Source organism: Schistocerca piceifrons, chromosome 1 (genome assembly GCF_021461385.2).
Source record: "Schistocerca piceifrons isolate TAMUIC-IGC-003096 chromosome 1, iqSchPice1.1, whole genome shotgun sequence".
NCBI classification, from domain to species: Eukaryota; Metazoa; Arthropoda; class Insecta; order Orthoptera; family Acrididae; genus Schistocerca; species Schistocerca piceifrons.
In genome coordinates this window covers 606,316,512-606,333,054 of record NC_060138.1, presented here as the reverse complement: position 1 = coordinate 606,333,054, position 16,543 = coordinate 606,316,512, and the positions used below count along the sequence as shown (strand labels likewise).

Genomic DNA, 16,543 nt, shown 5'->3' with positions numbered 1-16,543 from the left:
TTACTCAGGGGTAGTTATGTTGTTGTTGTCTTTGAGGAATCTTGCAAGAATACGTTCTCAAACGGTATACATTAACTGTAATGAGAACGCAATGGCGGATGCACTTTCCAGGTTACCAGATGTTGCCAGAATTCAGTGAATTTGTAGAGCAGGTGACCAATTACAAGATTTATGTGATGAAAGATACGGCACATCATCGCTATTATCGTGAGATGTTTAAGAACATGGCTCTGAGCACTATGGGACTCAACTGCTGTGGTCATAAATCCCCTAGAACTTAAAACTACTTAAACCTAACTAACCTAAGGACATCACACACATCCATGCCCGAGGCAGGATTCGAACCTGCGACCGTAGCAGTCGCACGGTTCCGGACTGCGCGCCTAGAACCGCGAGACCACCGCGGCCAACTTTAAGAACATGACTGCACTGCAAAATGCAGATTCCAGTTGGTAGAGAGTAAAACAAATTGTACAGCAACAATCTTCTCATAAATTAACAAAACTGTACAAATTGTATAATTATGTGGTGTTTCACCGCAAGAAACCCTAATGTTTATCACGGTGTGGATGCACACCTTATGCCCGTCAGGATCACATGATTTGTTAGACGCATATGGTGTTAGGGCATACGGGGGGAAAAGCGTAAGTGAAAAATTGCATCCTGTTGTTACCTGCGGGATCTACACTGGCGGGTGCACAGTTTGCGATGAAGCTGTCCGGTCTGTCAGAGGACGAAATCGATAAACTCACCTATAAACATACCGATGTACCCGATACTAACGTCAAAACAAGGTGACGCCGCAGCACCATACCCGCAGGCGAGGGAAAACATTAAATACCTTATGGCCGTACATCACTTATTCACCAAACATATACGATTGTATGCTACCAAGTCCATCGAAGCAGGGCCCATTGCCAAAATTTCAAGAAAGACTACCTCCTTCGATTTGGGACACCAAAAGCAACTTTGGTACGAAAATCTGACGGTATTTTCTAATGGAACACAAAATAAAGCAAGTTTTTATTTGCAAATTCACTAAGAAGCAAAACCAACTGGGGTGATATTTCCGAAATTTAACTGATTTATCCGAACGCATGCACCGAACCAACAAACCCGGAGGGTAGATTTTCAAAATGGTTCAAATGGCTCTGAGCACTATGGGACTTAACTTCTGAGGTCATCAGTCCCCTAGAACTTAGAACTACTTAAACCTAACTAACCTAAGGACATCACACACATCCATGCCCGAGGCAGGATTCGAACCTGCGACCGTAGTGGTTGCGCAGTTCCAGACTGAAGCGCCTAGAACCGCTCTGCCACACCGGCCGGCAAGGGTAGATTTTGTTTCGCTCTTTGAGCAGGTGATGAACAGATTACCACCCCTTTTCACGGAATATTCTCCTGTAGAAATCGCACTAGGAAAGGAAGAGAAAAAGGAATGGGTGAGCGCACTTCATTAAACATGACACCGTTCAAAAAATAAAACATTATGAAAATTACGTAAGTTACATTCGCTAATATGGTGGCTTTGAACTGAAATTTACATATTACCTCGTGTTCTCTAACTAAAGCAATTACACTTAGTAGCAGGTAGATGCGCTGCCTAATGGTGTATTTATTACCAAGTAGTAACTTCACGTGGTCAGATGCATGACATGAACATTTGATTCTCAGGATCAGTAGCATAGTGAGCCGGTAAAGGTCTTGAGCTGTTAAGAGGTGTTATGAAATTGTATTATTTCGACACTTCTCATAGCGCTTTCATGATAGCTGTATAGGAAAAAATTCAAATTTGGAAAAACATTGTGTTGGACTACATGAGATACCAAATTCATTGCCAGACTGAAGGGCCGCTCGGTTCCAGACTGAACCACCTAGAACCGCTCAGCCACAACGGCCGGCCCACTCTAGTACAACGAAAGACTAGCCAAGGTTACAATTTTCGCTGATTTTGGTTACTTGATGACTAGTTTCAAGCCAGGACCCATTTTCAAATTACCGTAACATGGCCAAAACTGGAATTTTCTAAAATGCAGAAAGCATGTCAAAAATGTGCAAAGGAACACTTACAGCCAGCCTTGTAGGTAGGCAAACCACAGCTATGGGTAGTTACCTTTGGTAGTAATAATCGCTTCAGCTGTATTTAATTCTTTATTAGTGGATCACTACCGGCACTAAAAGCCACATCTTCAGATGAACATATGACTAAAACATTAGAGCGGAAACGCTCGGAACCCCTTTACCCAACATTTTTTGTCCGTAAGAACAAAACACCGCTAAAAGGCGGCATGTCATAGAATAAAACAGCTGCTTTCCGATATAATGAAAGGGTCCGCTTTGCGATCTACACGCAATAGCAACCAGGGGACGCGGCCTCGTTCCCTGTGATGCTCCGTTATAGCATGCTGGAAGTGCACAAACACTCTCCGCAGAAAAAAAAAAAAAAAACAATGAGCAACCGCAGAAATGAGATGTACATAAATCTTTGGTAGAGGTGAGCAAAATTTCTCTTTCCGCACTACAAATGACGTTGGGGATATGTGGAACTGTGGAACATCTTTTACGTAACTGGCTTGTCACCCACTCTCTTACGTCACAAGTATCACTGAATTTAACATGTCGCAATTATATTTGGATTCAGTGAATAATTACTAGTTCTTTGGAAATATTTATCAGATGCGTCGGCAGAACAATAATAGTCTCCAAAACCTACCGGTAATAAGAATTCGCAGAAATGCAACTGTGCTGTTTGAAACTTATAAATTGGATGATATGTTTACGTTATGGATACATTTCATTCTTTCCTTTACAATCTTCACATTTAGCGCTGAGCGCGATGAAGTGAATGTGTGCTGATAATGTTCGAGCTAGGTGGAAGAGGTGTTTCTGACAGCGAATATTAGGCTGTCAGTATTTCCCATATCCGCCTTGGAGTAAAATGGCTCTGAGCACTATGGGACTTAACATCTGAGGTCATCAGTCCCCGAGAACTTAGAACTACTAAAACCTAACTAACCTTCCAGACTGAAGCGCCGAGAACCGCTCGGCCACTCCGGCCGGCCGCCTTGGAGAATACAGACTTTTACCCACGTCGCGCATCAGTTACAGAGTTCAGAAACGTTTTTAAGTCGCTGTCAAGCTTCCACCTGTGATATAAATAGACTAAGGACCCATGGGGTACACAAATTTAGATCCCGCAGAGATAAGGCATAAGACCGCGAGATGAAGAAGACGATGTGGCTGCCAACAACAGAGATCTACAGAGGATAAGAAATCTCCAGTTTTTTAAATGAATATTGGCGAAGTTTATTCAAAATCTATCGGTAAATGTCGTACAGAAAAGTTTGTAGCACACATCAGCTAATAAGAAGATTGTACAAATATAATGGAAGTTCGATCTATACGTCACGCAAGAGCCCAGTTACTTACGTATAAATAAATTTTACCGAAATTTAAGCCCATGTAACCTCTCTGACGGTGTACGACTTAATCTTAAGGGTCTTAGTTGTAAAAGAATAAAAACTGATTTTTCGATTATACAGGGTGTCCCAGGAGGGACATGACAGGAATGATCACTCGAAGCAAAAATTTCAAGTAAACATGGGCACTAAAGTACGTATCTTGAGAGCTATGAGCAATTCTTCATCTTAGACACTGTGAAACAAATCTATTCTACTGCGAGCTCCTTGCTTTCGATATTTTGGGATGAGATAGCACGGATGAGAAAAAGAAAACAATGTGCAGTAAGCAAGGGCTCTAAATTACACACGTTGAAAGCTACGAGCACTTCTTTAAGTGGAAGAGAAATGTTGTACTGTACCGAAAATGCTCTATATGGCATAGGCGATGGCATATTCATAACAGCAGAGTGTCTAGTAAGTTCCTGCCTGAAATGATGACTAATAGGCTGCAATGTTATTGGGCGACAGTAGCGGTTATGGACACCAGTGTCATATGACTTACCTATGACCGACTCTAGCTCTCTATAGCGCATACAAATGTTACGGTTAGTAAAAGGATTTGAAACAGTGTATAAAGAATCTCTGTAATATTTACCAGAAACTGGCATACATTTATTATGGTTTCCAGTTAATAATTAATAGTTTTGTGTCAAGATCCTTTAAATACGAAACAATACGAAACTAAAACCGTAGTTACAGTTACGATAGTGCTAAATCGAGAAGCTTTTGATGGAACCAGTAAAGTAAGAATTAAACTCATATGAGAGCAATAGACGGGGATTGGACTATGGAAAGGAAGCTGACGCACAAGATAAAACAGTAGGAGTCAACAAATATTTCAAGTAGTGTACTTTATAGGAAAACTCAAATCTGTGCAATAGGAAATGACCTATAATTACATCAACTGAACTGAAGTCATGGAAACAATGAAATGCAATGCCATGGAATGATGTTACAGAAAACCAGAAACGTTGATCTTCAAATGTGATGAATATGTCATTTGAAAATCCCTGTCTGTGATATTCGACAGTCGTAAAAGAGGAAGGAAGATTAGGGTTGACAGTAGTGAGAGCGAACATGTCAAGCGCGGAGGCCAGTTTAGTTCACTCTGGGTAGCCATGCGGAGATGACCGCTCCTCCTTCTATAACGTGCCAATTACGCTTATCCAGTGCCTGAGTGTGACCGTGTGAACGAACTGCGTGCTGTGTGTGGTATCGGTATTAGTAGCCAGTAAGGACGTGGTGAGAAGGCCGCACCGCATAAGTGATACAAGTTCAGATTACAAGGTATATTGGCAAGACAAGGAGATGAGATTACTGCAGCAATAGCTTCCGATGAGTGCATGTACTGCAAATTCTGTGATGTTATGAATCGAACTGGCGAACCCGTAAACGTCTTTTATGTCAACGAAGAAGTGAGACATGTAGTAGCACATGTGCCTTTAGGCCATAGCGGAGTAAGGATGTTTAATAAATTTCAGGACATGGAGACCGAAAGCATCTATACCAACCTCAGATATTTCGAAATCGTTTTTTGCTAGTTTTCAGTGATATATGGTCAGGGAGCAGTATAAGGAGTGTTTGGATTACATACTGAAGACGGTGGAAAAGGATGAAATAGGAAAGAAAAAGCAAGAGAGCGGAATACTTGAACCAATATGGCAAACTGTAAAAAGAGACGCGGTGCAGAATAACGACCTATGGAGAGAACAGTGGCTGAGTACTACAGCGTTAAAGTCCCTACAACCGCTGGGAGACATGAATAATTGAATCACTAAGCCAAATGAACAAATAAGACTAAAACCTTAAACGTTAGGAAACTACTCTCACGAATCAAAGTGCGAAGTTTGAAACAATATCTACATGTCGAGAAGATCGAAATCGCAAAGTTTATGGTTAACGGATCCAAATACAATGTGATTATCAATGAAGGAAAAGAATCAATAAAAGCTTTCATGATCAGAAAGGTGTTTCCAGTGAGAAAATAATTTTAATGCAATCATGAAAGGCATTGCAGCCCAGATACAAAATTGGAAATTGGAAATATGGAGTAAGTTCTATGGGATCAAACTGCTGAGGTCATCGGTCTCTGGGCTTACATACTACTTAATCTAACTTAAACTAACTTACGCTGAGGACAACACACACACTCATGCCCGAGGAAGGACTCGAAACTCCGACGAGGGAAGCCGCGCGCACCGTGGCAAAGCGCCCTAGACCGCACGGCTACCACGCGTGGCCAGATACAAAATAGTTCCTGATACGTACATCCCAATAGGACATTTGCTTAAAACAGAGAGTTGTGAATTTATGAAAACGACAAATAACGCAAGTATTTGTTATTATATTTACTAAGGCGTTTTGGCTTTCAGACTACCTTGTATATTCTTGATAGTCTCCACGAGTTTGCAGCCGAATCCCAAAATTTGCTGGACCCTACAATACGTCGGATTTCCATCTCCCCGCCATCTTTATGGAACACTGTTACTGCTGGTTCCCGCTGAAAACTGATGTCACGGTTGATAATCTTGGAAAAGGGGGGGGGGGGGCAGCTGTGGTGGGCGGGCGCACATGAGCGGGCCGTGTGCTGCCGAATCCAAAAACTTGCTGGATCCTAAAATATGTCGGATTTCCATCTCCCCGCCATCTCTAGCGGGGACACTGCTACTGTTGTTTCCCGCTGAAAACTGATGTCAAGGTTGCAAATCTTGGAAAGGGGGGGGGGGGCACCTGGGTGGGGGGGTGTGGGTGGGGGGGGGGGGCGGGGTGGGTGGGGGGGTGGGGGGGGGGGGAAGGCACAAGTGAACGCGCCGTGTGCGGTACGGGGGATGTAGGACAACAATTTGCAGGCTTAGCATCAGTTTTCAGTGGAATTCTGAAGATGGCGGACAGACGGATCGCCGAAATATCCAGTTACAGGATCCGGCAGCCAACACGAGAATACTACCAACAATAATTGCTGTGGTAAAGCCGACGACGTCTCATTTTATATATTTTACAACAAAATATAATGTATTTTAAACCAATGGAAATTATTTCAGATTTATGACAGTTCGATCACCTTCAGAGATGATCACAGATTTATTACTGCCCTAACGGAATTTCGTCTTATCACTCAAGGTCCAAATTTACTCACTGTGTACAGCAAATTAGAAAAATTCTTTCTTTTATAAACTGCTCGAGGCATAGTCGATCTTGGGAAATAAGATAGTGAAAATATGACAATTGAGAGCGTCGACGAGATAGCGATGATGACTACTGAGTTGGACGACGGAGGGGAAGACAAACACTAGAAAGAAACGATGTTCGTATTAGTTCTGAATGCATTTCACAGATACAATTTGTTATTGTATTTCACTGAATTCATCCCCAATGATTACGCTTACTTCAATGCATGAGTCACAATAATACAGCGAATCTTCCTCCAGTGGAACTACTGTGATGTACCTTATAGAAGAAACTCAGATTGTAGTACAATGAAAACTATCGGTCGGGAATAAAAGATGTGTCTGCTCATTATATCAGATCCAGATCTGTTCGGAACAATTTTCATGACATAGTCATCAATGTGAACTTTTTACACTGCCTCTGGGGAAATGGACCCGGCAACTTTCGGATGTTAATGTATTTTTTTTTTTTTTTAGTGAATCCTTATCTAATGTAAGTAACAATAAAGGCTGTACCTATCTGGAATTGGGAGTTAAATCTGCAGGCGTAAGTGAATGAAAACTGCAGTCTTTTTCTCGGCAGAATGCACATCTAGAAAGAGAGAATTTTCTTCCCCACAAATTGGTGTCACGGGATGATAGTTTGTTCACTCTCTTGTAAATGCGCCCCACCTCTACGCCTTCTAACGTCTTTGATCTGAAAATTTGCAGGGAGGATAACTGGGACTGCTTGAAGGCTTTTGCGAAAGTCGAGGATAAAGAGCTGTTCTGTCCGCGTATCTGCGTGACAGGTACGGCTTGTGTACGCAATAACCGGGGGACAGAAATAGTAGAGGAAGGCGCGGCGGCCCGCCGCTCTGACACGGTTAGCACAGGCCGCGCGCCGCCGCCGCCTCCGCCGCTGCCAGGACCAAACAAACCTCTGCCACTCTGACTCCGCGATTGACAACACTAGTCAACCGACAGACCGCCGTGTTTGCAGAGAACAGCAATGGTCCACATGTTGGCAATCACAATTTTTACAGTGATTAGCTGTGAAAGTAATTGCTGAATCTCCTTACACTTTCAAAGATCAAATATCTTGTGAGTTTAGAGAGTGCTGCAAATACCACTTACATATAGTAACACCAAAATCGAGGCTAGGTTCTTTAAATTTAGTCATCAAACATTGATTTTAAAATTAATAGACTAAGATCAGCAGGTCACAATGTTTAGTCACAAGTCAACATCGACACTGAATCTTCGGAACGCGTAGAAATCAACAATGTATCTGAATTTTGCTGTAAATGCTGTTCGCTGGGACACTGTATAACTTTCTGGTAGCAGGTTGTCGTCATAATGGAGACAAGCTGTTAACGAGTGGCTGCCAATGACTTCGTACCTAAACACCAAATATCTGAGTTCCCTGAATTAAATTCAGCTATTTCACATACAACAGAACTGTAGAGACGAAACTGATGCAAGAACTCAGAAATCACCTAAATACTCGGAATCACCGCGAGAGTTCAGCGCTAGCACAACGGGTTGTGCAAGTGATATTCATTGGACTGTTGCCTGTAAACGCGTGCCACGCCAGTGCTCTTGGAAGGGAGCTATGGCGGTGACGTGGCTCTTTTGTTGTTCCCGCTTAGTGATTTGCGAAGTTGGAAAAAATCGAGATTCGAGCAGTGATTAAGTACTTCGTAAAGAAAGGTATGAAAGCAAAGGACATTCATGCCGATTTCCAGAATACAATGGGGGACTCTGCTTCTTCATATTCAACTGTTTCCAAGTGGAAAAATGAATTAAAATTTTGTCGGAAGAACTTACATGATGATCCGATCAGTGGTCGGCCAAGATGTGTCACGACTCCAGAAATCATTGAATGGAGGATCAGCGATTGAAAGTGCGTGAAATTGCTCAGGCTTGCCAGATGTCATCTGAAACGATACATCACTTTTTAACAGGAGAATTAGAAATTAAAAAATTATCTGCCAGATGGGTGCCGCGACTCTTGACTATGGATGAAAAACGCATGAGAATGGACATATCGGAACGATGTTTGGCCCGTTTTACGAGAAACGAACAAGATTTTTTGTGCCAGTTTGTGACTACAGTTGAAGCTTCGGTGCACTACTATACCCCAGAGACAAAACAACAGTTAAAGCAGTGGAAACATGCTGATTTTCCGCCACCAAAGAAAGCAAAGAAAATTCCTTTGGCGGGAAAGGTCATGGTATCAGTGTTTTGGGATGCGAAGGGTATTCTGTCTGTAGATTATCTCCCCACTGGGCAAACAATTACTGGAGAATAATGTGCTAACGTTCTGGACCAATTGCAATAAAAGATACGCGAAAAAAGGCCAGGTTTAGCAAGTACGAAAGTCATCTTCCATCAAGACAATGCTCGCCCGCACACACGTGCTATTGCCATGGTAAAATTACACGAACGAAGGTATGAATTGTTGCCACACTCGCCTTATTCACTTGATATGGCTCCGTCAGACTTCCATCTCTTCCCAAATCTGAAAATTTTTCTTGGTGGACGAAGATTCACTTCAAAAGAAGAATTGATAGCCATAGTTGACAACTATTTTGCAGGCCTGGAGGGAACATTTTCGAGATGGCATTAAGGCAGTGGAACATCGTTGGACCAAGTGCATTAATCTACAGGGAGACTATACCGATAAATAGAAGTTTCAGTGATGTAAGTACTTTTTTCTATTCCGTTCCGATAACTTTTCAAACCACTCTCGTATGTGAAGCTGTGTGCTAGTCTGAAGGACAATGTTCCTTAAAATGTTGTGTGTCACGCCCCACTCCACAGGAGCATTTGATATCAGTAGAGGCCCCTAATTGGAGAAACTACGGTTTGTCAGTGTCAGTTTCTGATATCTACGTTGCTTAGGAAATCTTGTGTAAACTTTCTTGTTAGACAGTAAAACTTTTAACTCTTCTAGTAGTGCGTCTGCCCCAATTTGGCATTAAACAAGAAACTACTTTGTGTTTTAACCCACACATGCGACCCTAGTCGTTTGTAGCTATTATTTCAGAGCTTTCGTTCCTGTTCTACAGTTTTCTAACCCTTATACGTGCAGCTCTCGTGTTCATCTTCTTACGAATGAGCTGAACTTTCCACGTAAATAAAATGAGGTTTGTTAGGTTATGGGAATGTCTTCCCTGACAGTGCTCGGCATACATGACATTGATTCAAACTACAGGATGTTCATGAATAATCTTTACAATTGCGATCACTTATGTTTCAGAAATGAGGATTGGTAGAAAGGTAAGGTTGGCGCCATAGTCTTCACACACAGCTGAAGCTTTAGTAGCCGTTTAACAGAGTTCACTGTGTGCTCCATATGCAGCATGCTGTGCATCTAAGCGATATTCCAAATCCTCCCATATCAGGCCTTGACATGTCCTCATTAACATGTGCATTTGCTGCTCTGATTCAAGCTCGCGGTCCCTGCAGTTCGCGCACCGCGTTCTGGTACACAGCATACTTCATAAATCCCCAAGGAAAAAAATCTAGCAGGATTATGTGCGGTGACCTCGGGGGCGAAGAAATGGTTCCTCCTCCGCCAGTCCAGCGCCTTTGAACTTGTAGCCCTGAGCCACCTGAACGATCGATGCAAAGTGAGGAGTGGTACCACCCTGCTGCAGCACGATGTAAGGTTGCAGTTCTTCGACCTGTGTAAATGCAAACGGTTAGAACACGTCCAGATAAACACAGTAGGAGCTACGGACGCCTCTACAAAGAGAAACGGTCCAACCGTACTCTAATTAAACATACAGAATCACAGGTTCACCTTTGGACTGTTGCACAGATTCATGTTCTGACAATGGTTCGTTTTATGTTCCCGGACGTATGGAAGAAAGCTTCATTCGTGAACTTAACCTTTACGGATAGTCTGGGTGATCGTCGATGCAATTTGCAAATGCATTGTGTTTTGGCCTCTCACGTTGAGTCGCATGCAGTAGATGCATTCTGTAGACATGGAGCTTCAGTCTCTTGTGTAACGCCATGCGCATCATCCCTTTGGCAATCGCAGTTGTCGAGACGCTTGACGGATTAGTTTGGTTGGGCTCCGGATAAACGCATGTTGCATCCGTTCTACATATGCATCACTCTTTATAATACTTCCGGATTCCATGAATTTTGTGTAACACTGTCTGATGGTCGGATGTGATGGTAGTGTGCTTCTGTAGCATGTCCAAAATTCCGCTGGATCTGGGTGTCATATTTGGTCGCAATCAACTATTTCCCACACGTTGTGTCATCCACCGTGATGAAGGTGACTATTCTCTATAATAACTCACTTTTTTTAAAGAGAAAAAACATATAAGTGTTTGTAAACATTATGCCATAAACCGCACATGCTCCATTTCTGAAATGTACGTAATCAAATTTACAATCATTGTGGACTTCAACAAAATAGAAAGAAATTCATAAGCAAAACATATTTCAGGCAAGGAATTTCCTTATCGCCTAAACTGAAAAAGTGAAGGAGTAGTGTAATGTTAACATGCTCGAGCCACCTTTGTTTTGGTACTTACATTGTAGTGGTTGTCTGTGTGTAGGTAAGTGCCAATTTCGAATGAAGGACCTTAATAGAGCAAGATTCATTCAGTGTAGGAGTAAGTTGACCATAGAAGGGATATAGGAAGGGATGTACCACATGGACCATTTTCAATTCGGAATTATACACATTGAGTGAAGCGATAAGTATGAGTTAGCACTCTGCGTTGGGTCCACAGATGACGAGAAAACTTATAACTGGCTTTTAGTCCAGTCTGTAATAACGGCATTTGAGAAATAATACATCAGTCCAAACTATGTTAGCATACTGCCGTTTTATGCATCTACTTATTACAGTTTGCATTAGACTCTTATCAACATATTGAGAAATTCAGAATTGAAAGACAGTCAGGCAAGGAGTTGGCATAGTGCCAAAACTAATCTCAGCCGTAGAGGGGAAAATACCAAAACCATTCTCAGCAGCAGAGTGGAAAATCAATGACTGACATATTGTGAACCGACAAATCAAAACATAAACACTCTAAAGTGGATGTGATTTTTAAATTACAATAAAAATGAAAATAAAGAATGGATATATTTTTGCAGTCAATACGGATTAAACCAAACTAGAAGTATGTTCTATGTTTGTTGAAGTAGTTTACTCAATTCCTCATGTGACTTACGATACACTAGACACATAGTAGTGGTCTTAAGGTAGACAGAGTGCAGTTGGGTGAATATTTTTGTTTCGAGTCACAAATCAATCACTCATCACAACTAGCTGATTACGAGCGTATTTAAAAACGAAAGCTGTAGGTTTCTTGCCTTGAATATATTACGAAGCTGTTTCAGTAATAGCATAATATCTCAGTTTCTGCAACAATCTTTGATAGTTTCGGTGATTAATAACATTAATTATTTTGCAGTGTAATTCTTGCAATATCTGGTGAACTAAAGCCTTAATGGTATGCATAGTTGAGCAACTTTTCTGAATAACAAGGAACATTTGATCTAATTTTAATGTGGTGTTGAGAAAGTCAGCTTCCGTAAACTAAAGAAAATATTCTTTTACTTTTTAACGCTTCTATGAAACAGCATTGGACAATGCGCAACTGGTTGGACCAACTAGTGGCCATCATTATACTAAAACACGTGCTGCAAGTATCCAGATAAAAGAACTGCAACGTCACAATACGGTTTCTACGCCTACTTCCACACACTTACGCAGTACCCTTCATTAGTCATTCCCTTTACTCGCGAATAAAAGGAGAGGGAAACGACGATCTATATTTCTCCGTACGACCCCTAATTTCTCTTATCTTGTCTTTGCAGTCCTTCCGCGAAGTGGCGGCAGTAGCATCGGTTTGCAATCAAATGCCAGTCCCCTAAATTTTCTCGACAGTGTTTCGCAGAAACAACATCGCCTTCCCTCCAGGGATCGTCATTAAATATCACGAAACTTCTACGTGACACTCGCATGCTGATCGATACTACCGGTAAAAAAATCTAGCTGTAGCCCTCTGAATTACTTCCATCTCTTCCTTTAATCTGACCTGGTGGGAGTCCGGAACCACGAGGCTGCCACGGTCGCAGGTTCTAATCCTGCCTCGGGCATGGATGTGTGTGATGTCCTTAGGTTAATTAGATTTAAATAGTTCTAAGTCTAGGGGACTGATGACGTAGGATGTTAAGTCCCATAGTGCTTAGAGCCGTATTTTTGACCTGGTGGGGACCCAAACAATCGAGGAATATGCTAAACTAGGTCGCACCAGTGACGTAAATGTGCTCTCCTTTACAGATCAACTAGATTTTTACAGCAAAGGACTAGGAAGAGCAGTTGAACGGAATGGATAGTGTCCGGAAAGGAGGGTATAAGATGAACATCAACAAAAGCAAAACGAGGATAATGGAATGTTGTCGAATTAAGTCGGGTGATGCTGAGGGAATTAGATTAGGAAATGAGGCACTTAAAGTAGTAAAGGAGTTTTGCTATTTAGGGAGTAAAGTAACATGATGGTCGAAGTAGAGAGGATATAAAATGTAGACTGGCAATGGCAAGGAAATCGTTTCTGAAGAAGAGAAATTTGTTAACATCGAGTGTAGATTCAAATGTCAGGAAGTCGTTTCTGAAAGTATTTGTATGGACTGTAGCCGTGTATGGAAGTGAAACGTGGACGATAAGTGGTTTTGACAAGAAGAGAATAGAAGCTTTCGAAATGTGGTGCTACAGAAGAATGCTGAAGATTAGATGGGTAGATCACATAATTAGTGAGGAGGTACTGAATAGAATTGGGGAGAAGAGGAGCTTGTGGCACAACTTGAGTTGAAGAAGGGATCGGTTGCTAGGACATGTTCTGAGACATCAAGGGGTCACCAATTTAGTATTGGAGGGCAGCGTGGAGGGTAAAAATCGTAGAGGGAGACCAAGAGATGAATACACTAAGCAGATTCAGAAGTATGTAGGCTGCAGTAGGTACTGGGAGATGAAGAAGCTTGCACAGGATAGAGTAGCATGGAGAGCTGCATCAAACCAGTCTCAGGACTGAAGAACACAACAACAACATAGACTTTTCTAAATTTACCCAAAAGAACGAAAGCTGGTGACAACCATTGGCTTGTCGAAATCGGTTATGCATTGTGAAATGCATTTCAAATTGTGCTGTACGGAAATGGAACATAATCAATCAAGCACATACAAGTATGTCCATTGAAAATATATTTCTTCTAATGTGGAAAATATTGCAGTAAGATAAGACGGCAATTATTAACATCTGTGCTGTGTGTGGTTAAACTGAGAACGATCAAGTCTCTCCTCATGTAAGGAATCTGCCAGTTGTTAGGGTGGGGCAACTGAAGTAACATTTCTTGTTCGAAGCACTGCGGCCTACATAAGAGAGTTAAGGTATGTGCGGTGGCACTCACTGACTCCGGCGACCGGGTGGTGGGCGCGCTGGGGACCGCCTCATCGCGGCCGCCGTTCGCAGACTGGCCTCCAGGGGCGGCGCCCGCGCTCTGCGTCGATTCCACCATCACTGGGCAGCCACGACTCTCCAGCGGGTACTCACACTCCAGACTGCACGCCGGTGTCGCTACTCACAACAGTGAGCTCTCGATGGCGAATTGAAGTTCGTCTATAAAAACCGTCTTCAGCATTCCGCCAGTGGACGATGGAACGATCGGCACTCTCGCATCATCCTTCACTTTCGATGAACAGTCTGCCTTATTTCACATCTGTCGCACATTGCACCATTTCAGGCACGCGATTTCTTTAATCAGCTACGAAAACAATAACTACAGCAACGACGAATGTTATAGTAAACACTTTCACTCTTGTCGTAAAATAGTGATACGCGGAGAAATGAGAGGAGCATCCGTCACAGTACGTTGTCTCCGATGAAGATGGTGATTGCAGCTCATTTGAAGACAACTGAGCCGGCAAGATGAAGAGGAGTGTCGACAACTCCTTTGTCAGGCTACCTGCTGACTTATTCTGATTATACGGTACATCTCCTAAATACCAACTGATCACTCAAGGGAAATTCCAGTCTGTACATATGATGTTTATGAGAAGCACAAAATGAACGATTGTAAGGCAATTCGAGCGAGAGTAATACACGCACATTAGTGTGGAAAATTCTTCGCACACTCTAATTGCAGCTCAGCGATCTTTCGCCGAAATCACTAAACATGTATTCTTAAGTTCATGAACATAGCATATTTACTGGAATGCTTCACTTACACGATCAGGCTATATTACCTAGAGGTCTCCAGTCTTCTTTACATTGTGCACACGAAAAGAAACTGTCCGCAACAAACACATGTGCTTTTTGTATTTACTGCTATCTACTTAGTGGCAAATTGTTTATCGATGCGGTATTGTACGTGCTCCAAACTATCGAACATAACGAAGAAATTAAAAGCTGACACTGCATTCACAAGACCCGAGTTACACAATCGGTCAAAGACTGGGCACTGAACCCTCTTACACCGTGACTTATTCCGAAGATGTGGCCGGATCTTGGAGCTAAGGCTGTCACGTGCAGGTTCGCTACACAGTTTGTGTCCTCGCTGCTGGAGGGGTCCCACAACAGCCGTGTGCAGACACCTGGCGGTCCCTGCGTCGACTCTGGCACTGGCGGCTCGCCGCGCTGGCCACGTCTGCCGCCGCCTCCGCCTCCTCCGCCTCCGCCTCCCGGCAGCGGCAGCAGGCCACGCATCCCCTCCCGCCGCCCACGCGGTCTACAGAAGCGCGTAAGCTGACGCCTTCCTCGTAGGCTAGGCTTGCGACGTTCACGCTAGCTGCGACGGCCTGTGTGGTAGTGCCTACGCCCACTCGCTTATGGATGGATGGATGTTGTTGTCTGGAGTTATTTCCGCTGAGCAGTTAACCATCGACTCAGCGATCTGTTCCTAGAGTGTTGCAAACAAGCCAGCGCGTTGAACTAGAACCAGACCGAATGTGCTCGCTGGATTAAAATTGCTCTACATCTACTGGGTGTCCTATGTGACCTGGAGATGTGGACTATTCAAGCCACTACTTGAGAAGAACATCAACACACCAGCCACTATTATAGTCTAACGTCGATCAGTTGTACAGTTTTGGAACACGTATTATGTTCGAGTATAATGGCTTTTCTGGAGACTAGAAATCTACTCTGTAGGAATCAGCAAGTGTTTATAAAAAGACGATCGTGTGAAACCCAGCTCGCGCTATTCGTCCACGAGACTCAGAGGAGCATAGACACGGGTTCCCAGGTAGATGCCGTGTTTCTTGACTTCCTCAAGGCGTTCGATACAGTTCCCCACCGTCGTTTAATGAACAAAGTAAGAGCATATGGACTATCAGACCAATTGTGTGATTGGATTGAAGAGTTTCTAGATATCAGAACGCAGCATGCCTTCTCGATGGAGAAAAGTCTTCCGAAGTAAGAGTGATTTCGGGTGTGCCGCAGGGGAGTGTCGTAGGATCGTTGCTATTAACAATATACATAAATGATCTTGTGGATAGCATCGGAAGCTCACTGAGGCTTTTTGCGGATGATGCTGTGGTACATCGAGAGGTTGTAACAATAGAAAATTTTACTGAAATGCAGGAGGATCTGCAACGAATTTACGCATGGTGCAGGGAATGGCAATTGAATCTCAATGTAGACAAGTGTAATGTTCTGCGAATACATAGAAAGAAAGATCCTTTATCATTTAGCTACAAGATAACAGATCAGCAACTGGAAGCAGTTAATTCCATAAATTATCTGGGACTAGACATCAGAAGTGATTTAAAATGGAATGATCATATAAAGTAGATCGTCGGTAAAGCAGATGCCAGAATGAGATTCATTGGAAGAATCCTAAAGAAATGCAATCCGAAAACAAAGGAAGTAGGTTACAGTGCACCTGTTCACCCACTGCTTG

General features: G+C 42.8%; 1 protein-coding gene across 1 annotated transcript in view; it reads right to left on the bottom strand.

Moving 5' to 3' along the window:
- The window catches only part of LOC124798375, a 62,949-nt gene extending 47,704 nt beyond the window's left edge, over window positions 1–15,245 (bottom strand). The window contains exon 1 of the mRNA XM_047261749.1: window positions 14,054–15,245. Coding sequence (XP_047117705.1) covers window positions 14,054–14,161 — 108 coding nt within the window. The 5' untranslated portion in view covers window positions 14,162–15,245. The remainder of the gene's footprint in view (window positions 1–14,053) is intronic.
- Window positions 15,246–16,543: the final 1,298 nt, after the last annotated feature.